The 24,255-nt window shown below is 37.0% G+C and overlaps 1 protein-coding gene across 2 annotated transcripts in view; it reads left to right on the top strand.

Annotated features, from left to right (window-relative positions):
* Window positions 1–24,255, top strand: part of TFB1M (transcription factor B1, mitochondrial) — a 59,001-nt gene that overhangs the window by 4,219 nt on the left and 30,527 nt on the right. For both annotated transcript variants that reach the window (XR_004022430.2, XM_022560034.3), the window contains exons 3-5: window positions 12,520–12,628; window positions 13,964–14,115; window positions 21,663–21,782. Coding sequence is in view for 1 of the 2 variants with exons in the window: in XM_022560034.3 (XP_022415742.1) it covers window positions 12,520–12,628; window positions 13,964–14,115; window positions 21,663–21,782 (381 nt within the window). In the remaining variant the exon portion in view is untranslated. The remainder of the gene's footprint in view (window positions 1–12,519; window positions 12,629–13,963; window positions 14,116–21,662; window positions 21,783–24,255) is intronic.

The raw sequence follows: 24,255 nt of genomic DNA, 5'->3' as shown, positions 1-24,255 counted from the left end.
TGCCAGCCTTTATTCATAGAATTGGTTTCAGATTTATAACTTTATTTGAGGAAAGAGCGGTGTATCAGTGGGAGGTAGAAGTGATGATATTGTTATTTTTGGTGAGAGCATAAGGTGATAAAAAGAAACTGAATAACACTATGTAATTCCCTGCAGGTTTATTTATCTAACCCTTTTGTGGGCATAGAGAAGAAGACTCATCTGACCTTTTTCCCCTTAAAGGGACATCTTAACCCTAAATCTCACCCTCTCTTATGTGTAATCCTTTCTCATTAGGCAGGGAGGTGAATCACATTTCTCATCGCCAGCTTAATTTATATATTCTCCTCTCTGATCTCAACTAAAGATCTTTGAAGACAGACTAAAACACAACTGTACTCTTCTCACCTGCCCACCCCCACCGCCTATGCAAGTTCCTGCATTCCTAACCTCTGCCTTGTTTTATTTGTCTCGTGAGATTTATTATCGTCTAACACACTATATGTTCTTCTTTGTTGTCTCACCTCGTGGAATGTAAGCGTCATGAGGGTAGAGATTTTTGTTTGGTTTGTTCCCTGACATGTAAGAGTGCCTGGCACATAGCAGGTGTTCAGTAGTGTCTCACGTGGGAGATAAATAAATGTTGCTATGTCTTTGTAGGGATCTATCTAATTAGCTGATTAAATGTGTTATTTAATGGTGAAAGTGAATAATTGTGTAGCATTGATTATCAAAAGAGTTTTGTGCTTTTTTCCCTAACCATGAAGGTTGATTTCAAGGTAAATTACTGTGCAAGAAATGTGTATTTGACTTCTTTTTTGTTTCTGTAGAAGAGGCAAAATTAATTTTTAGTGTCTTATATGCAGGAAAGGAATTTACGTTAAAAAGAAATGTTGGGTACTAAAATATCAAATAGACTTCTTTTTCCTGTAAAGAATGTTTCAATATGTAAAACCACTTTCTTTTAGAGGTACTAAATTAATCATAAAACTCAGTGAAGGCAGAAGGAGAGTGATCTATTTTAAGGATTCCATTTAGTGATATCTAAGCTAATAGAATTACTTTTTAAAGAAATTGTAATAATTTATAAGATGTCTGCTAGCTGAAAGTATGTCATTTGTAGCTTAATTCAATTCTTAAAATATTATCACGAGGCAGCCTAAGGGAAAGAACATAGTGATAACATAGGTTTCACCATCAGCATGTTGTAATGTAAGAAAACACATCTAATACGTGGAAGCATTATAGTCTGAGTTTGTAGCAAAGAACAGACTGTTAGCATCAAATGGCTTGTGTTTGACTTCAGGCTCTACCGTTTACTGTTTATATGACTTTGGGCAGGTAACTATCGCTCTGTGCCTTGGTTTGCTCATAGTATTGCTATGGATTAAATGAATGCCTTATCTTAGTGGGCACTCAATACAATTTTTTTTTTTTAAAGAAGATGTTGGGGGTATGAGTTTATTAATTTATTTTTGCTGTGTTGGGTCTTCGTTTCTGTGCGAGGGCTTTCTCTAGTTGTGGCAAGCGGGGGCCACTCTTCATCGCGGTGTGCGGGCCTCTCACTATCACAGCCTCTCTTGTTGCGGAGCACAGGCTCCAGACGCGCAGGCTCAGTAGTTGTGGCCCGTGGGCCTAGTTGCTCCGCGGCATGTGGGATCCTCCCAGACCAGGGCTCGAACCCGTGTCCCCTGCATTAGCAGGCAGATTCTCAACCACTGCGCCACCAGGGAAGCCCTCAATACAATTTTTGTTATAAGTAATCAATTAAATTATCATCCCCATGCCTTGGGCACTTTTGGTAATTAAGGATTGTTCATGAGACTGCTAATCTGGAAAGAGGTATAGGAGAAAAGTAATGTTATTCCTTTGGAGCACTGGAAAATCCCCAGTGCTGTGGAAACATTGGGACTTTCTCCAACTCATCAAACTAGTATTGGACATGTGGAGTTTCTTTCTCTCCTACTGTGGTTGCATTTTCTTGTGATTGTGCATAAAACTTAGTTTTTATCATGTAGAGTTTATCAATTTTTTTTTAATTTGATGCTTTTTACACCTTAGTTTTAAAATAATTGGCCAAAACTAAGAATTTCTCCTACATTTTCTTTTGGATGTTTTATCTGGATGTGGAATCTTAAAAAAACAACAACAACAAAACAAAAGTGAACTCCTAGATGCAGAGTACAGATTGGTGACTGCTAGAGGCTGGGGGTTGGGCTTGGGTGAACTGGGTGAAGTTAGTCAAAAGGTACAAACTTCCAGTTTTAAGTCCTGGGGATGTAATGTAGAGCATGCTGACTACAGTTAATACTGTACTGTATATGTTAAAGTTGCTAAGAGAATGAATCTTAAAAGTGCTCATCAAAAAAAAAAAAAAAGTGCTCATCACAAGAAGAAAAGTTTGTGTGTGGTGATAGTTTCACAGTGTACACATATATCTAATCATTATGTTGTGCCCCGGAAACTAACATAATGTTATATGTTAATTGTATCTCAGTTTTTTAAAAGTTGAGTGCTAATTGAGTTGAAAGCTTATTTCCTGAATAAGGTACAAATTCTTAGAATCATAAGCAACATAAGATCCAGTGGTTTTCAAAGTTCAGTTGACCCTAGAACAACACGGATTTGAACTGCAGTGGTCCACTTACACACAGATTGTTTTTTTCAGTAAATACATGCAGTACTACACGATCCAAGGTTAGTTGAATTTGAGGTTGAACAGGTACAGAGGGCTGATTATGGGACTTGAGTATCTGAATTTAGGTATTCTCAGCAGGTCCTAGAACCAATCCCCTGCAGATACCAAGGGATGATTGTAAATGGGAAGGAGAAAAATAAAATCCCTCTCCAATTTTCCAAGTGTTGATTAAGTAGAGACCTTAATTTGGTAGTTAGAGGGCCTTCTCGTTGGTTTGCTCCAGGTGAGCCAAATTATAAACTCTGCCAGAACTTGCTCTCCTCTTGTTCTAAACATTCCACGACAAAACAAAAATAACAGTGAAAGGCAGAAGTCTCACTTTGATCTTCTTTTTGCACAATGAGAGGAACATGAACCTTGAAAACCTACAAATACACAGTTTGGAGTAAAATATTACAATAAATCCCTATGAATCACTAGGTAATATTAGTTCCTTACAATGAGCAGAAAAATTATGAAGGTATCTCTAAATTATTTTCAGTAGGGAAACTTTAGACACTAATCTTAGCGAGATCATTCTAACTCTAAATTCTCAAAATGGAGTCAATATAATTTGCTTCCACCTTATCCCATATAAGTGCATGAAATTTTAGCACTTAAATTTAATGCATGTTTCAGAGTCACAGTACTTTGAGAAATTAAAAAAAAAAAAAAGCCAAAACCCAAACTAAGAATTTCTCCTGACTTCTAGAAGTTTCATAGTTTTAACTTCTACATGTTTGCCTATGACACATTTTGAGTTAACTTTTGTATATATTGTGATGTAAGGGTAAAGATTTTTTTTGCACCATTTGTTGAGAATATTATCTTTTCCTCATTGAGTTGCCTTGTTACTGTTGTCAAGAATCAATTAGCTTTACGTGTGTTGGTCCATATCTGGACTTCCAATTCTGTTTTATTGATCTATAGGTCTGTCTTTTCACCAATACCAATCTGTGTTGATTACTGTAGCTTTATAGTAAGACTTGAGAGCAGGTCATGTAAGTCTTCCAACCTTGTTCTTCTTTTTCAAAATTGTTTTTGCTATTCTAGATCCTTTGCATTTCCAAATAGTTTTAAAATCATATTGGCAATTTCCACTTTGAAAAAAAATAGCCTCACGTGATTGCGATTGGATTAAAACTGTAGATCACTTTAGGGAGAACTGGCATCTTAATAGTATCGTCTTCTGATGCATGAACGTGACGTATTGCCCCATTTATTAGGTTTTCTCTAATTTCTCATGGCCATGTTTTATAGTTCTTAGTAGACAAGTCTTGCACACCTTTTGTCAGATTTCCCCTTAACTATTTCATATTCTTTGATAACTGTTGTACATGGTATTGGTTTTTAATTTTAACTCAAAGTTGTTTGTTGTTACTATGTAGAAATACCATTTTTTTTTTTAGATATTGACTTTGTATTCCTACAGCCTTGCTATACTCACTTATTAGTAGCTGTTTTGTAGATTTCCTTAGTATTGTCTGCATATATTAATATTTCATCTGCAAATAAAGACAGTTTCACCTCCTCCATTCCAATCTATTTGTCACTGTTTTTCTTCATCTTGCACTAAGACCTACAGTACAGTGTTTAACAGAAGTGGTAGGAGTGAACATCCTTGTCTTTCTCGGGTCTTAGGGGAAAAGCATTCAGACTCTTAACCATTGAGTATGATGTTAGTTGTAGGTTTTTCCTGGATCTCCTTTTTCCGGCTGAAGAAGGTCCCTTCTGTTCCTAGTTTGCTGAGAAGTTTGTTTTAAATAATGAATGGATATTGGATTTGCAAGAATACTTTTTCTGAGTTTTTGAGATAATCGTATGGTTTTCTTTTTTAACATAGCAAATTATATTGATTTTTCTAATGGTAAATAAACCATCTGTAGAATCTGTAATGATGTCACCTCTCTCATTCCTGATGTTGGTAATTAGCATATCTCTCTTTACTGATCAGTCTGGCTACAGAGTAGTCAACTTTATTGATCTTAAACAAAAACAGCTCTGGAATCACTGGGTTTTCTCTATTTTCTTATTTCATAGATTTCTGCTCTGAAATTTTTGTTCCTCTTGCTTTGGGTTTAATTTGTTCTTTCTATAGTTTAAGGTGGAAACTAAAGTCATTGATTTGAAGCCTTTCTTATTTTCTTATAGGTGTTAGTACAATAAATTTCCCTCTCAGTACACCTTTAGGAGAATCCCACAAATTTTGATATGTTGTTTTCATTTTCATTGCATTCAGAATACTTTCTAATTTCCTTTTTCTTCTTAATATTTTTTGAGATATTAAAGAAAGACTTTAGCTCAGATTTCCCTTATAGTTTCTTATTTGGCTTGTGGATTATTTAGAAGTGTATCATTTAGTTTGCAAATTTGGGGGCTTTTCAGACCTCTTTCTGTTATTCTAGTTTAATTTCATTGTAAATCAGAGAACATACTTTGCATGAGTCGAATCATTTTTTATTAATTCAGACTTGTTCATGGCATGTGGAATATGATCTGTCTTGGTAAACGTTTCTTGAAAAGAATATGCATTCTGCTGTTGTTGGATGCAGCATAAATTTCAATTAGGTCAGTTGGCATTACTCAAGTCTTCTATCTCCTTAGTGATTTTCTGTCTACTTGTTCAATCATTTATTGAGAGAAAGGTATTGGAATCTTGTACTCTAATTGCAGATTTGTCTGTCTCTCCTTGCAGTCCTATCAGTCTTTGTTTCACCTATTTTTAAACACCGTTTTTAGGTGCATAAACATTTAGGATTGTTATATCTTTGTTATGGATTGGCTTCTTTATCATTTTGAAATGAACTTCCTGATCCCTGGTGATATTCTTTCCTCTGAAATCTACATTGTCTGATATTAATATAGCCATTCCGTCTTTCTTTTGATTAGTGTTAGAATGGTATATCTTTTCCACGCTTTTTACCTATTTCTGTTTTTATATTTTAAGTGTGTTTCTCAGAGGCAAGTGTGTAGTGGATCTTGCATTTTTCCCACCACTCTGGCCATCTCTGCCTTATGTATTAGTTTTCTATTGTTGCTGTAACAAATTACCACAAATTCAGTAGCTTAAAGTGACAAATTTTTCTCTTACAGTTCTGGGTGTCAGAAGTCTAAAAGCAAGGTCAGCAGGGCTGTATTCTGCTGGAGGCTTCAAGGGAGAATGTTTCCTTGCCTTTTTCAGCTTCTAGAGGCCACCTGCCATCATTAGTTCATGTACCTCTCGCTTCTACATCTCTACTATTGCCTCTAATCCTCCTGCCTCTCATCACCTTTGTGATTACATTGGGCCCACTTGGATAATTTAGGCTTATTTCCCCATCTCAAGATCTTTTTTTCTTTTTTTTTTTTTTGTGGTTCGCGGGCCTCTCACTGTTGTGGCCTCTCCCGTTGTGGAGCACAGGCTCCGGACGCGCAGGCTCAGCGGCCATGGCTCACGGGCCCAGCCACTCCGCGGCATGTGGGATCTTCCCGGACCGGGGCACGAACCCGTGTCCCCTGCATCGGCAGGCGGACTCTCAACCACTGCACCACCAGGGAAGCCCTGCTGTCATTCTTATCTTTGCTTCTGTCTTTTTTCTCTGGCTGTTTTTAAGATTTTTTTCTTTATCACTGGTTTTGAGCATTTTCATCATGATGTGCCTTGGTGTCATTTTCTTCATGTTTCTTGCACGTGGGGCAGTGAGAGCTCTTTGGATCTGCAGGTTTTCCTGCACTTCCTGTTGTCCAGTGTCTGAATATTGCCTCAACTATTTTGTCCGTTTCTCATTTAAGGCAAAAGAATGTATCTGGTCTCCTGTATTTCATCTCGACCAGAGTAAGAAGCTCTAGGAGTCTTCCTAACCGTTAAGTTATGTGTTTGTTTCATGGAATTTTGGAGATAGTAAGGCATTGATTATTGTTAGTACTACCTCTGGGATTTTATAGTAGGTAAATAGAGTGATTATTTCTTGATAGGCAAAGTAGAGAGTTCATGGCACTGAGAATCAAATAGGCTGATGTTCAAATATCATATATGTCACTCACTAGCTTTGTGACCCTGAGCTTGCCTTTGAATCTTTTGTAGCTTCAGCTTTCTCATCTGCAGCATGGGAATGATAGTTATCTTTTGTGGTTATTACAAGGATAGATAGAAATTTATGTAAAGAGCCAGGCCTATTGCCAGTAGTCAATAAACGGTTGCTATTATAATTATTCTCCTTCCCTGTCGTCTTGTAAAGGGACATATAAAGTAATCTAGTCATCCTGACAAAAGGAGCTGTTTTTAATCAGAGGTAGTAGAATTTTGAAATTCTTCCGTCGCTAGCAAATTTTAAATAAGGAGGACTTTATGTTGTGATAATTACATACTTTACACATGTAAGTTACTTGACATAGCCATAACCGTAGTTAATCATAACATAGACAGCACTCAACCAATTAGCAAAAGGTGACTTACAGCCAAAGTGCTTTCCTAGTCCACTGTAAGTCGTAAGTACAGAGATCAATGCTAGAAGCAGACCCACTGACAAGAGCAAGAAGTAACAATTATTACTGTGGCAGAAAAGCTATAAAAAGCAAATATAAAACTGAAAGAAAGCACAGCACTAAGGGATCATAACCATTGAGGCCTTTGCTCTACAGGCAACAGTGACCCAAGTCATCAAGAAAAGGGTGAAATCAGGTGCATTGTTCGTGGGGTAGGAAGAGAATTGTGCAATACAGTTTAGAAAGATTTCCACCTGTATGTTTCTGTTGAAGAAATGTTAACACCTAAAGGAGTTACATTGGTTGAATAGAAAATTTATTAAATCAAACATCTAATTCCTTGATGAGTCTGAGTAGAGTTTCTACTGTACATGTTCTGGTCCTGTTTAAAAAGCAAAGCAGGCTGACTTTTTGAAATCATGCTGTAATCTTCACCCTTAGAAAAGTCATTTGTAACATTATCTTAAATTCCTTTTGAATAATAGCATTAGTCTTTTCTCTGTGTTCTATATAATAAAAAACCTTTTTTTCACCTATTGTGTTTCATACTGTAGGTTCATTATCTTATAGTTTGCCTAACAGTTTTGTCCAGCCCTTATTTCAACAGTGTTTGGGTTCCTACTTTGTGGCAAGTTAGAAGGAAGGTAGTATCACTGGGCTGGGTAATTAATCTTTAGCCCACTGTACAGTATTGGCTGCCATGAGCCCCTCACCATGAGAAGGTGGCATAAAACATACAAAATGGCTATTTGATACAGTTTTTCTCAAGGAATTGGTAATTGGGCATAAGTACCTTATAATTGGGTATAAGTTCTTTCCTCATCAAATTAGATCACCAGCAAACTATCTAGTTAGACCATAGCTACTTGCCCCCCACAGAAAGCATTCACTAAGACCTTGACTTGTTAGAGGAGAGAGATTTTTAGGTGACCATGTGAAGAATACTTTTGCATTTGTTTTCTCACTTTTATTAAAGGCATTCTCTGTTTGTTCCTTGTACCCTTTACAAAACTTAATACCAGAAAAACACATGATCTCTTGGAAACTGGGTATAATTACTTCCAATACTGAGTGAAAATGATATAATTCAGTATGTCAGCTGTGAGATCTAACATCTCCAGGATTGTTACGATGTAAAGCTCTCACGATTTACATGCATGTTTCTCCTATCGTGGTTTGGCTTTCTTTCTTCTTTTACAGCCTTATTTAATGAATATTTTTTACTCAAAGCTTTCTCATGCCTCATTTTGGAAGGATATAGGATTGGAAACTAAAATAAAAATGATAGAATAATTTGAGTGCCTGTATAAATAAATACCCATTTGGCTGTAATCAAGTGTGTGCATTCATAGCTGTGCCTTTGAGCACATTATGAGGCAACACCTCCAGTGTTTTGAAGTGTTATTCTTGAGGGGTTGTAATAGTGATCTTTCCCACCCCTTCGTCATTCCCCAAACATCATGATGATGATGAAAACATTCTCCTCTATTAGTGGTTAGTTAGAAGGTCTTTCTGTGTCACTGCTGAATATCATCAGGTGTTGAAATGGCTGCTGTCTGTAATCATACTGTCGTTTCAGTTTGTATAGCATTTTCTTTTTTTTGGCCTCCATAATTGCTTCAGGGCCTTGCCATAAAACTGAACACCAGCATTCATTCCTTCTGCAGTGGGGAGTGGGAAAGGGGAAGATTAAGCTACAGAGTGGTCCTGGAAAAGGTAGACCTTTTAAAGAACAGGACGACCTGCTGTTTCACAGACTGACACTTAAGCCTGAAGGGGAATCCAAAAAAAAAAAAAGCAACTTTAAACTTAGAAAAGGAAGGTGAATGTGTATTATATCAGGTTTCTGGTATGCAGCTGTGTGTGTCAAGGTGGAAAAAATTAACATCTCCAACTTGGTTGAGTTATCAGAGCCTGTAAATTAATGCCAAAAAGCCAAATTTACATTGTTTTAATCTTAATTACTGATTACTTCATTACTTTCTATATATTGACATGTGAAACATAAGCTTTTAGTTCTGCCTATGCTTTAGTTCTGGTATGCTTATTTATTTTAATTATGTGAAGCATAATTATAGAAAAAAATTTTAAGTTCTTCATTGATGGTAAATGCTATCATTAAATACACAGTTTTTATACAGTAAGAACCTGTCCCATAGAGAGCTGTCTCCTTTTCTATTTTTATGGTATATTGAGGTTATTTTCTAAGATTAATTGTCTGGAACTCATCAGATTAAGTTTTAGCAAATCATGGTAACTTAAAATAATCCATAAGTACATTAGTATCAGAGGTACGCAGTTATTTTTGCTGCACTACCATGGCTAAATGTATCAAGGCAGATGATCCCCAGACTTAAAATGTTTAGCCTCTAATTAGTATATGCATTTCAGCTGTGCATTTCTCAACTTCTAGTTGATTTATCAGTGAAATAAATCTTTGCAGGTTTCTGGACCCTACAAATTTTGGGAGCCCCAAATCTCAACAGGCTAGGAGAGGAGTATTCCAGCTTCACAGAAAACTGAATGCCATTTGAGCATTCACTTATTCATTCACTTATCAAATATATATGAAGCACTACTACGTACTATTGCAGCTGTAGGGGGTATTAAGGTAGATAAGAAACAGGTGCCCTTTAGGGACCGATGCTGTTGCAGGGAAAAGAAACTTAAGTATACATAATTGTAATACACAGTGCTCTAAAGAAGCATGTGCAAGGCACATTGCTGCCCCAAAGGTGTAAGTGATCTACAACTGGGTGCCCTGGTGCATGTCTCCTCTCTGGCTTCTGTGGTGGTGCTTTCATCCATCCTCGGTTGCCTCAGTTAATGAAGAGGAGAGTTAGGAGAATTAGTTAGCTTTAATTGAGCTAGAGAAGAAGGTCCAAGGGATGCTCAGGGCAAAAGTTCCTTGAATTGGAGCCAAGGTTCTCTGAGCTCCGTGAGCTGAGATCTAATGTGGGTAGAGGGTTACCTCTTCCTTTGTAACCTACTTTAGATGTGTTTATTTTCATTGATTTTAGTCACTCCTGCATGTTGAGCTTTATAAGCTCAGGGATTGCATCTGTTTTTTTTGTTGTTGTTTGTTTTTTAACTAAGGACTTAAAGAATCAAGTTTTGTGTTGGGTCCAGGGCACTTAACACAATGCAAATTTATAGATGGCTTAGCTGTAAGGCTCTTTTTAGTTAGGTGCCAGCACTTCAGTATTGTAAGAGCATTTCTTAAGATGTGATGCGAAGATGGATGAGATGGAGGAAAAAAAAAAGAAGATTAAGGAAAGAGTACGTTTTTCCTTTATTTATTTTTCTTTTTTACTCAGAAAAACTGAAGGAAGAGGAAGGAAAGCAAATAGTGGAAGGTAGAAATAGGCTGGGAGGTAGCTTTTGTTAAAACATGCAGGGTGGGCTTCCCTGGTGGCGCAGTGGTTGAGAGTCCGCCTGCTGATGCAGGGGACACGGGTTCGTGCCCCGGTCCGGGAAGATCCCACATGCCATGGAGCGGCTGGGCCCGTGAGCCATGGCCGCTGAGCCTGCGCGTCCGGAGCCTGTGCTCCGCAACGGGAGAGGCCACAACAGTGAGAGGCCCGCGTACCACAAAAAAAAAAAAAAAAAAAAAAACCCATACAGGGTAACTCATTAGGTTGCAAGTGCCTGTGGATCAGAAGTACTTTAGGGGTACTCTGGTCAAGGAAGTGATTCAGACTCTGCCACGTACAGCTTGGCGACAACACATGACTTTCTGCTTGTTTGACTCTAGTCGTCGATTAAGTTAAAGATCTTGGTAATATGTAGAATCCTTTGTATATATTTAGGCTACAAAGATTTAGTTGAATTAAGTCCATCTCTCCTATGATTTGCTCCTAATTAATTCTCAGTATTTCATTATAATGTCCTTAGTCTCTAATTTATTTTTTATCAGTAATTTTTAATTGAAGTATAGTTGGCTTACAATGTTGTGTTAATGTCTGTTGTATGGCAAACTGATTCGGTTATACATATATATACGTTCTTTTTTTATATTATTTTCCATTATGGTTTATCATAGGATATTGAATATAGTTCCCTGTGCTACACAGTAGGACCTTGGTGTTTATCCATCCTACGTATAATAGCTTGAATCTGCTAACCCCAAACTCTCAGTCCTTCCATTCCCCACTCCCACTTCCTCCCTTGGCAACCACCAGTCTGTTCTCTATGTCCGTGATTCTGTTTGTTTCAAGATAGGTTCATTTGTGTCATATTTTAGATTCTACATGTGTTATCATATGCTATTTGTCTTTTTCTTTCTGACTTCACTGAGTATGATAATCTCTGGTTGCATCAGTGTTGCTGCAAATGGCATTATTTCGTTCTTTTTTGTGGCTGAGTATAGTATTCCATTGTATATATGTACCACATCTTCTTTATCCATTCATCTGTCGATGGACATTTAGGTTGTTTCCATGTCTTGACTATTGTGAATAGTGCCACTATGAACATTAGGGTGCATGTATCTTTTTGAATTATAGTTTTGTCTGAATATATGCTCAGGAGTGGGATTGCTGGGTCATATGGTAATTCTATTTTTAGTTTTCTAAGGAACCTCCGTACTGTTTTCCACAGTGACTACACCAACTTACATTCCCACCAACAGTGTAGGAGGGTTCCCTTTTCTCTACACCCCCTCCAGCGTTTGTTATTTGTAGACTTTTTGATGATGGCCATTCTGACCGGTGTGAGGTGACACCTCCTTGCAGTTTTGATTTGCATTTCTCTAATGATGAGCAGTGTTGAGCATCCTTTCATGTGCCTATTGGCCATCTGTATGTGTTCTTTGGAGAAATGTCTGTTTAGGTCTTCTGCCCATTTTTTGATTGGGTTTTTTTGTTGTTGTTCAGTTGTATGAGCTGTTTGTATATTTTGGAAATTAAGCCCTTATGGGTCACATCGTTTGCAAATATTTTCTCCCATTCTGTAGGTTGTATTGTTTATGGTTTCCTCTGCTGTGCAAAAGCTTGTAAGTTTGATTAGGTCCCATTTGTTTATTTTTGGTTTTATTTCTGTTGCCTTGGGAGACTGCTTAGTCTGTAATTTAAAAAGACAGGTAAGAGTTGAGTTTTTGCTAAATCTGTACAGAAATACAAGTCATTCTGCGGGTCAGAATTAAGATAATGTATTATTTGTGATGTTATAAGCTATTGTTATACTAGTATCTGCCACTATCCCCAGTCATTCTTATGTGTTGAAAGTCAAACACCACAGTTGCCTGTTGCAGTGGACACAGCATGCTATTAGTTCATTAATGATCATTCTTAGTCTGGCTTTTCAGATTTATTTAACGATGCACAGACTTGAAGAAAAAAATTAGTTCTACTCTTCTCCAAAGTGTATGAGCTCATTTTATTGACCTTTTTGTAAACTAGATGCTTTCTGATGCAGCACCTGGAAAACTGAGAATTGTCCATGGAGATGTCTTGACATTTAAGATAGAAAATGCTTTTCCAGAAAGTCTCAAAAGACAGTGGGAGGATGGTAAGTGACTTTGGGTTGGTTTTCTTATTTTCTTTTGTAATTATTTAGATCACAAATATTTATGTTATTTATTATACATTATAAATGTTTATTATATATATTAAAAATTAAATGAATAGAATTAGGTAATGCGCAATGCAATTTTTTTCTGCTTTTCCACTTTGTTCCAAAGTAAGATAAAGTAATTTGATTTTATAATTCTAATTTATTTACCCCATATTTTTCAGATATTTTGGGTTCTGTTCAAATAAACTTTCTATTTTTATGATACCATATAAGGATGGAATGAACTATAAAGTGTTACTTTTTCCAAGTGGTGAAAAAAGAAGTGTTTTAGTGAACCAAGCTGTACCCACACCTTTCTAACTTTATTTCCATTGTCTTTCACATTCAATGCCTAACCAAGGTGCTCTTCATTCACAGACAGTGTTTACTGGGTACCTGCTATGTGCCACCTCCTTGGAATACATAGATAAATGGGGTGTGTTTCTTGCCCATAAAACCCCTCAGAACACCTGGAGGAGCGATTCTGGCATGCCCCCACGGCTGCCCCCCTTGTCTCTGGCCGCTGCACGCCAGGCTCCCACTGTCCTCTTCTCGGCACCAGCCTTCAGGTTTCTGCCTGCCCAGCCCGTCACAGACACAGTGACAACCGACCTAACTGCCTGCTTCAATCCATCTCAAGTTCCCTGGCATTAATCTGTTACTCTCTTCTAGACTATTTCTCTGCTCCTGTCTTCCCGATACCAGGCGCTCCTATTCCTCCTTTTACATTGTTGGGAGCTTTCTCTAAGTATTCTTTGCTGGTGGTTATTTTATCAGCCACATCTTACATGTTGTTTCTGAGCCGGGGGGAAGGGGTGGAATCTGCTGTTCCCATGCAGCAGGTTTGCCTGGATTACTCCTCCCCTGTGGTTTCACTTACCATGTATATACTGCACACACTTAATCTTCATGTCCAGCCTGTATCCCCTGCCTAGGTATCTGACAGCTTCATCTGGGTGCCCCATAGGAACTTTGACCTCATCATGTCCAAAGCAAATGATCCTTTCCCTCAAACCAGTTCTTTTTCATATTTTTCCTAAGCCAAAACCTGAAGACTTTGACTGACTGAATAGTAATTAGGTAGGATTTTTTTCCCTTGATAATTCAAAGCGGATTGTGAGAAAACATGGCTTCTGAAGAATAAATGGACTGGAAAATACTCAGCCATATCTTTTTGTATATTTTTGTTTGATGCTGTTAATATCCAGTTTGATTTTACTCTTAGCTAAAATTGTATTCAGAATATATTGATGAAATAATCATTCCAAGTTTTTTTCTTATGCCAAACAGATCCTCCAAATGTACATATTATTGGAAATCTGCCTTTTAGTGTATCAACTCCACTGATTATCAAATGGCTTGAAAACGTTTCTCATAGAAATGGACCTTTTGCTTATGGCAGAACCCAGATGACTTTGACTTTTCAAAAGGAAGTGGCAGAGGTAAGTTTTAACTTTTTCTGGCTATTTTATCATGTGATCAAATTACCAAATAAAAAGAATGTGATAATTTGGAGTTGAGAAAGGGAAGGGGGCTGCATGTCTTATTATTCAATAGCTAGACTTTGATTCAGCTAATAAGCCTGCTAGGCATTCCCATGGCTGGAGTGTTCGAGGTTTGTCTCTCTAGAAAATAAACCCTCAGAGCAGGTGACAGCAGTTTTTGAAGTGCAGAGGTTTAAGGAGGGAATCTGTAGACTATAAGCATTTTTTTAAAAAGTCATTATGACATATAAATACAAAAGAGTATATAATGTATATGCATGGCTTTGTGTATGTATGGCTTAATAGAAAGAACATATGAATCTCTACCACCCAAGTCAAGTTAATAATTAAATTATAAACATCTTTGACACCCTCTTCTATACCTCATTCTGATTACATCTCCTGTCCCCCACCTGCTACCAAGATAATCTATACCATGAGTTTGTGAATTATTATTCCCTGCATAGTTTATCACATAGATTCTTATCTGTAGAATTAATATACTTTAGTTTTGTCCATTTTTTAACTTTATACAGGTGGGTTCATACAGCGTGTATTCTTTGTATTCTTTTTATCCTGATCTGCTCATGTTCATAGCTGTAGTTTATTTGTACAGCTATTTACTACCCACTCGTTGACTATTTATCTGTCAGATTTATCTGTCCATTTTCCTGTTTTGGGACCCTGCATTAGTTTCAGTGTTTGATTATCACAAACAACTGTCATGAACATTCCTATTTTGATGTCAACTGGTGCACATAGGCAAGATTTATTTAGGGTATAAACCTGAAAGTGGCAATGCTGGATCATTCTGCAGCTTTAAATTTACCACTCTTTTCTGCAGTGTCTAATCCGTTGTTAATTTTACTCAGTTTATTTTTCATTTCAGATATCGTATTTTTATCTCTAAAAGTTTCATTTGAGTCTTATTATATCTTCCCTTTCTCTCATTATGTTCATGCTTTCCTTGGCATCCTTATGCATATGTATAATATCTGTAATAGCTATTTTAAGATCTTTGCCTACTAATTTCATTACCTCTGTCATTTCTGTACTGTTTTACCAGTTGACTTTGCCCACCTTCTTTGCTATGGGTCCCGTTTTTCCGCTTCTTTGCAAGCCTGATAATTTTTGACAAGATACTGGATATTCTGAGGTTTTTGGTTTTTTAATGTTGGGGATGCTTCTGGCATCTAGTGGAGAGACGTTAGGGATGCTGATAAACATCCTTCAGTGCACAGGACAGTCCCCCACAGCAAAGAATTACTCAGCACTAACCAGCCCAAAATGTCAGTAACGCCACAGTTGGAAAAACTTTGTTTTAGATTATTTGGCTATAAAATCCATCACAAAAATTAGGACCCTTTTGTGTTTGTTAGAAACTCTAAGATGACATCCTCTTTTTCCTAAGGTCCTAGTTGTCTCCTCCTCGTGACTCTGTTAATTCTCTTCTCTTGGTTTGAATTGAGGCCATGCTAATAGCTCTTCTTATTTTCTCAGCTTTTGGATTTGTCCTTGGTTTTTCTTTCTCAGCTGACATGATTATTATGGTATTTCTGTTCTTCAGTAACACAATAGAAATGCAAAATACTATGTACTCTGATTCTTTGGGGGGAAAGAGCAAAGGAACAGAGGCTGAAGAGGTGGGATAACATTTTCAATGACTGAGTGTCAGCTGTGCTTATTAATAATAGTGTTGCTTCCACTTAACCGTATGCAATTATTTTTCTTTAACAAAAAGTTGATTTTAGTATTAATATTGAGAAGAGTTTATATTGAGTCTGTAATTAACGGAGTGCTTTAGAAGTGTAGATAACACTGCTCCTCTGACTGATTTTTGCAAGTGAAAGTTTCAATGGGAGACTAAGCAGCATTCTCTTATGTAAACTCTGTTCTTGACACTGTCATATTTGTAATTTTGTATTTAGCCACAGAAAGCACTTTTAAACATTTGCTTGGCCTTGGCTTTGTGAGTTACAGAACAGAAATGAGCATGTTCCTCTTAAGACTACAGGGTGTAAATTTAAGAATTCAGCTCACACATTACGAGGCGTGTAGACAGTTTAAAGTTAACAGCTCATAAAATAGAATCAGACTATTAGCAATAGTAGCAATAAATGAGACCTTAACAAATCTCATAGATGATGAAACTGAGGTTCCAAGTAGTTTAATGTCTTCCACAGGTCGTGGAGCTAGTTACAGGGAAAGCTGAACTTGAACACAGGTCATATGTTTTCTGCTGAAGTCACGATGTTCACGTTCTTTCTATGGCCAGACCTGTGGTCTTTTCTTTCTGGGTCCAGCATCAGCCTTTCCATCTCCTGCCATCTCCAGGGGACCCTGGCTGGTGAATGGTCACATCCCTGGCAGGGAGGAAATCACCTCTCCATTGATTATCTAGTTCTCATCGTCCCTGGTGTTTGGCTGTGCAGCTTCTCAAGTATAAGCCTAATTTTTCTATTTGTACTTACAGTTATTTTAGATGAATAGGAAAATAAATAACACTGTCCTTGTGAATTCTTGGACCCATTGTTTTTCTTATATTCAATCAGAAGTTTTTAAAAGCGTAAGGGTTAAGAGTTTTTCTTTTTACTGAAAAATTACCTGGTTTGATTCCCTGGGCTTTTGCTTTTCAAATCTATCCTGTGGTGGAGTTTGAATTTTCATAGCTTTACCTGTAATACGTTCTATCAAAGAAACATCAATTCATGTTTGAATGGTTGATCGACCGTTTAACTCTTATGCTAGCGTTTAATGAAATCTTTTTGCAGAGCTTTCTGGTTTGTGGCTTGAATTTTTCCTTAATAAATTAGAGACAGGTATGTGTGCTGCTTTCTTCTAAGTTATAAGGCGTGATTCACATATTTCCATCTCCACAGCCTGTGTGTGTATTTGCATGGGTTACGTTGGATAGGTGTCTATCAGGACACCCCTTCCCCTGGCATAACTGGATACATAGCACTCTAGGTGAAATATATTGTACTTAAATGTGTCTTTATAGCAAATTAGCTTACCATCCATGCCTCCCTGGTTTGCTTTTTGGTTAAAGTGATTTTTAAATTCTCTTCAGTGGGAACACACCTTTCAGATGTAAAGTAAAATACTGGAAGAAAATCCAGGATGAGATCATTTAAGTCTGGGCATTTCTTTTGGTTTATTTTCTAATTTTGTGATTATGTTCATGCTGCATTTTAGTTTTACACAACTGCTTTGAATGGTGCCGGTTTGCACAATGCATTTTAAAAATTTTGAATCTTATGCCAGTGGTAAAGTTCCTTTTTTCTTTATAAAGAACTAGAAATATTTTTGACCATTTGATCCATAAGCTTATTCTTTAACTTAAATCTGTACTTCCATTATTTGTCTTTGTTTTTGATATTTGCGTGAGAATATGTACAGTTGTCGGCTTTACATTTTAGAAGGGAAGAATTTATTTTGTTATATATACTGTAGCAACTCATCACTTGTCTTAACTTGACTTCCCGGTAATTTTAACTGTCCATATACAGACAAGAGCCAGGTAATCTAAAGTAAAAAGGGTTGAGATGAGGGATGGCTTCTAAGTAACAAAATATGCTACAAAATCTACGGTTAACTTTGCCCATAGGAAATTTTCTCAGCATCTCAGATTAAAGCCTATTTTTAAATCTTACCTAAGGCAAAGCTTTTACAAGCCAAATTATGTGGTGTTCATGCCCACAGCTGGTTAGAAGCAGCAAAGTAAAAGGGACTATTAGAGTTTGACACGTGACAGTGAAGCAGGAAAGAGAAACACCCAGCACAGTAAATATATTGGGTTGGCCAAAAGATTCCTTCGGTTTTTAAGTAAAAATAAAAGACACATTTTTCATTTTTACCAAGAACTTTATTGAACAATGTACTCCACTACCTTCTGCCATTTTTCAGGCAACTTCACAATTCCATCTTACCAAAACTTTTTTTCTTTTTGAGCAAAGAACTGCTCCAGGTGCCTTTTACAGTCTTCCAAGGAATTGAAATTTTTTCCATTAAGAGAATTTTGTAAAGACTGAAGTAATCGGAAATCCAAAGTTGCAATGCCTGGTGAATATGGCGGAGGAATCAGAACTTCCCAGCCAAGCTGTAACGGTTTTTGCCTGGTCATCAGAGAAACATGTGGTCTTGCATTGTCCTGATGGAAGATTATGCATTTTCTGTTGACTAATTCCAGACACTTTTCATTGAGCGCTGCTTTCAGTTGGTCTAATTGGGAGCAGTACATGTTGGAATTAATCGTCTAGTTTTCTGGAAGGAGCTCACAATAGAGAACTCCCTTCCATTCCCACCATGTACACGACATCACCTTCTTTGGATGAAGACCAGCCTTTGGAGTGGTGATGGTTCATTTTGTTTGCCCCACAATCTCTTCCATTCCACATTATTGTGCAGTATCTACGTTTCATCACCCACCACAATTTGTTTTAAAAACGGAGCATTTTCATTACATTTAAATAGAGAATTGCATGCGGAAATACAGTCAAGGTTTTTTTCACTTATGTGGTACCCAAACAACAAAGCGTTGAATATAACCAAGCTGGTGCAAATGATTTTCAGCACTTCATTTGTATATGTTGAGTTTGTTGGCTAGCTCCTGGGTGGTATAATGTTGAGTTCTCAATTAATTTCTCGATTTGATCGCTATCAACTTCAGCTGGTCTACCTGACCGTGGAGCATCGTCCAGCGAGAAATCTCCAGCACGAAACTTCACAGACCACTTTTGACACGTTCGATCAGTCACAGCACCTTCTCCATACACTGGCACAAATCTTTTTTTTGCGTTTCAGTTCCGTTTTTACCTTTCTTGAAATAATAAAGCATAATATTCAGAAAATGTCGCTTTTTTTCTTGAATCTTCAATATTAAAATGGCTACACAAAAATTTACCAATTTTGATAAGGTTTTTTCAATGCACGCTGATATGACAGCTATCACAATCTAACAAATCTGTTTCGAATGTAGTTAAAGACAGCTGAGTGCTACTAGAGCTATCTTGTGGGGGGGCCGGGGGGGGACAAATGAACTTTTTGGCCAACCCAGTGACTCAAAAAGCACTCCGTCTTTGACTGTTTAGTGGTACGGCACAGCACAGGCATACCTGGCCCCAGGATTATTCCAGTAATTGTTGGTATTTGCAATGTTGACTCTATCATTCAAAAGAGATTTAGAATGTCCAGGGAGTTCTAAGAACGTAGAGAAGCAGGCTACATTTTAGAAAAATAAGTATGCCTAATTGTTTTATCCACCACTCAGCTTTGTCCAATCTTAATATACTGCCATATTTTTCATATCTTTCTAAGAAATAAAATAGATATGTTTGGAGCCCTCTTCTATCCCCCTTTTCCCTCCTATGAATTGAACTGTCTTAAAATTGATATTATGCCCATGAACATGTTTTGCTTGCTCTACAGATATAGATAGATATACACATGCACATAGAGAGTAAACAATAAGAAATAATCTTTTGAAGTTATGATGTGAGTGGAGTCATACTGTACATATTTTCTGTCAATTATTGTTTACTCTATTTGGGATTTATGTTGGTGTCTCTTGTTATTCATTGTAACTATTATTTAGCATTCCATTGTCAAAATTACCACAGTTTAATTATTCACCTGTTGATGGACCTTTATATTTTTCCACTTTTTTTTGGATCCTACGTATAATGTTGCAGTGAATATCCCTGTACATATCTCCCTGTGAAGCAGGTCTCTAGGATATATTCATAAAGGTAGACCTAAAGGATCATAAGGGTTTACCCAACTTTAGCTTTGCTATATATATTGCCAGATCATAGGCCACAGTGCTTGTGCCAATTTCGCGTCTCACTAGCGGCATATGGGAATTCCTGCTGCTCCGTATTGTTGCCAGTATTAGGTTCTGTCAGGTTCTTTTTCTGTTGTTTAAATTTTGTTCATTTCATGAATATGAAACTGTATCTCATATGGTTTTAATGTGCGGGCCCCTAATCTGTAATTTACTTACACATAGTTTATGGTTATGGTTCATTGGGGTTGCTCTTACCGTATTTCTCATCATATTTTCTATTAGTTGTTTATCTTTTGATTATGGAGCTATAGGAGTTTCTTCTGAGCACTAATCCTTTGTCAGATATCAGTTTCAAATACCTTGTCTCAGTCTGTGCCTTACCTTTATGGTGTTTTTATTACACAGAAGTTTTTAAATAGAACAAAATACATCAGTCTTTTCTTGCTTCTGCTTTTTCATTATTAAGAAATTCTTCCTTACCATGGGGGTCATAGATATTTACTTATAAAAATTAAAAATTTTTCACTTCCTGTTAATTCACTTGGAATTTATTTTTGGTTGTGATGTGAGATACGGACCTCCATTGTCCTCCTTGTAGATTCCTGTTTACAACAGTATCGCTGAAGGATCCTTCCTTTTCCCACTGGCAGCTGCTACCTCACATCTGTCACAGTTCAAATGTCCACATGTGCTTGGGTCTCTTTCTAAGGTTTTTGTTCCATTGGTCTGTTTGTACCTCTAGCAATACCGTACTGCCTTAATTTTGATATCTGGCAAGGCGAGTCCCCCCCACCTCATCTCCACACAGCAGCCCCTGCCCCCTGTTCCCCCAGTTCCTGATGTTCTTCTGGAGTATCCTGGCTGTCTTGGCCCTTTGCTTTTTCATATGAAATTTATATGGAATTTAAGGTTCTTTCTAAAAATCCTTTTCGGTTATTGGTTGAAATTGTATTTATGAGTTAATTTGAATATACCTAATGTTAAAATAAAAATGTTTGGGGCTTCCCTGGTGGCGCAGTGGTTGAGAGTCCGCCTGCCGATGCAGGGGACACGGGTTCGTGCCCTGGTCCGGGAAGATCCCACATGCCGCAGAGCAGCTGGGCCTGTGAGCCATGGCCGCTGAGCCTGCGCGTCCGGAGCCTGTGCTCCGCAACGGGAGAGGCCACAACAGTGAGAGGCCCGCGTACCACAAAAAAAAAAAAAAAAAAAAAGTTTGGGTGCTTAAGAGAATAAATTCCTAGTTTTTTGTAAAAATTAGTTGCAAAAAAAGCCAATTCTTCAATAGTTCTGAATACTCAAGGTTTTACTACATTTAAGTAAGGAAAAGCACACCGCTGAAAATGTTCATGCAGTTATTGGGGTAGTTCATAAAATGAAAGCATCTTTAGTTCTCCATTATTCTTGCTAACTTTTTCATTTATCAGTACTTATGGATTACTTGTTTCATACAGTATCTTCTACATAATATAACAGTGGTTTGAAAATCCCAACAGCCAGTGGTAGGGAAGTTTTCTTATATGATTTTTTTGAGTGCACTGTATATGATATAATTCACGCTTCTTAGATGTACCTCAGTTAGTACTGGAGGAAAATATTCTCCATGTTGGCTTTGTATCATGTCAGGTAGCCTATGCTTTTAAAATTTATCTCAGAAAATCTACCTAGTGTTCATAGATAATGAATGAATTACTTGCTAAAATTCCTTTGTGTCCTTGTGCAGAGACTTACAGCCAGTACAGGAAGCAAGCAGCGTAGTCGCCTCTCCATCATGGCCCAGTACCTCTGTGACGTTCAGCACATCGTGACAATTCCAGGTCAGGCTTTCATCCCCAAACCGGAGGTGAGTTTCTTTTTGTTTGTTTTAGCATACCAGAATTAGGATTTTAATTGTAATCTTTGCTCCTGTGAGGATATGTCATAGGAAATTATCTCTAGAATCTGATCTTATATGCACACCGTACCACACCTTTTTCTTTACCTCTCCTAAATGAGAACCATAAACATCACAGTATGAATAGTTCTTATTCTAATTTTTCTTCTCCTTCTATAGTGTGACCAAATGTCTAGGTTTATCCATGTTGCCCTGGTGGTGCTATTATCATTATTATTATTATCCCCTTTTACCCTTAAAAGTATCCCAGTATTTAAGATGAGTTATATGGTCACCCAATACTCAAAAAAAGAAATCAGTATTTCTTTGTGATTTCTGATGGAGACTTCTAACTAAAGTTACATCAAACATTATCTGTTTATTTTTATTGAAATATATTTGACATTTAACATTGTATAAATTTAAGGTATACAACATGTTAACTTGGTACATTTATATATTGTAATATAGTTGCCATTGTAGCAATAATTGGCACCTCTATCTTATTACATAATTATCCTTTCTTTTTGATAGTTGAAATAATTAAGTTCTAGTCTCTTAGCAAGTTTTATTATAATACAGTATTGTTTATATTTACTGTGCATTATATCTCTAGGGTTTATTTATGACTCATTGTAAGTTTGTACCTTTAAACAGCTTCCTGTCCCCCGCTCCCCTGGTAACCACCATTTCACAAGTCTGGCTTTTTAAAATTCCACATGTAAGTGATAACATACAGTACATGTCTTTCTGTCTGACTTATCTCACTTAGCATAATGTGCTCAAGGTCCAGCTGTGTTGTCACAGATTGTTGTGTTGTCGGGGTGTCCTTCTTTCTTATGACTGAATAATATTCCATAATATATGTATATAAAATATACACCACATTTTCTTTATCCATTCATCTATCGATGGACATTTAAGTTAGCGTCCCTGTCTGGCTATTGTACATAATGCTGCAATGAATACAGAGGTGCATGTATCTTTTTGAGTTAGTGGTTTCATTTTCTTCAGATAAATACCCAGAAGTTGAATTGCTGGATCATATGGTAGATCTGTTTTTAATTTTGCCAGGATACTCCATACCATTTTCCGTAGTGGCTGCACCAACTTACATTCCCACCAGCAGTGCACAAGGGTTCCCTTTTCTCCACATCCTCACCAGCACTTACCTCTTACCTTCTTGATCGCCATTCTAACAGGTGTGAGGTGATATCTCATTGTGATTTTCATTAGTATTGCCCTGATGATTAGTGATGTCGAGCATTTTTTCATGTACCTGTTGGCCATTGGGTTATCTTCTTTGGAAAAAAGTCTATTTAGTTTTTCTGCCCATCTTTTAATCAGATTATTTGGGGTTTTGTTGTCATTGAGTAGTAGGAGTTCTTTTTATATTTTGGGTATTAACTCCTTATCCAGTACATGATTTGTAAAAATTTTTTCTCATTCTGTAGTTTGTCTTTTCATTTTGTGAAGTGTTACTTTTGCTATGCAGAAGCTCTTAAGTTTGTGGTCCCTTCTGTTGATTTTTGCTTTTGCTCTGTGTTTTTGTTGTTATATCCAAAAAAAATCATTGCCAGGACCAAGTGGAGGAGTTTACTTCCTACTCTTTTTTTCTGGGAGTTGTGTAGTGTCAGACCTTGTGTTTAAGTGTTTGATCCTAGAAAGGAGTCCAGTTTCACTGCGTGTGTTTATCCGGTTTTCCCAACACCATTCATTGAAGAAACTATGCTTTCCCCATTGGGTGCTCTTGGCTCCCTTGTCAAATATTAGTTGATCATATAAGCAAGGGTTTAATTCTGGGCTCTCTATCCTGTTCATTGGTCTATGTGTCTGTTTTTGTGCCAGTAACATTACTGTTTTTTGTTTTGTTCTGTCTTGTTTTTACTGTAGCTTTGTAGTATAGTTTGTAGTCGGGAAGTATGATATCTCAGAAAGTGTGATACCTCCAGCTTTGTTTTTTTCCTCAGTATTGCTTTGGCTATTCAGGGACATCTGTGGTTCCATACAAATTTTAGAATTCTTTTTTCTATTTCTGTAAAGAATGGCATTGGTATTTTCATGGGGATTGCACTGAATCTATAGATGGCTTTGGGTAGGATGGACATTGTAATAATATTCATTTTTCAAATCCATGAATATAAGATGTCTTTCCATTTGTGTTTTCTTTGATATCTTTCAGCAAAGTCTTGTAGTTTTCACTCTATAGATCTTTCACTTCTTGATTAAATTTATTCCTAAGTATTTTATTGTTTTTGATGCTATTGTGAATGGATAGTTTTATTTCTTTTCAGATGTTTCATCCTTAGTATATAGAAATGCAGTTGATTTCTGTATGTTGATTTTTGTGTCTTGCAACTTTACTGAAATTGTTGATTACTTCCAAGAGTTTTTTGGTTGAGTCTTTGGGATTTTCTATGTACAAAATCATATCATCTACAAA

The sequence above is a fragment of the Delphinapterus leucas genome, chromosome 12 (genome assembly GCF_059928025.1).
Source record: "Delphinapterus leucas isolate spDelLeu-1000000601 "Yukka" chromosome 12, BTC_Dleu_Yukka2, whole genome shotgun sequence".
Taxonomy (NCBI): domain Eukaryota; kingdom Metazoa; phylum Chordata; class Mammalia; order Artiodactyla; family Monodontidae; genus Delphinapterus; species Delphinapterus leucas.
The sequence above is the reverse complement of the archived record's forward strand: the minus strand, read 5'-3'. Positions and strand labels throughout refer to the sequence as shown.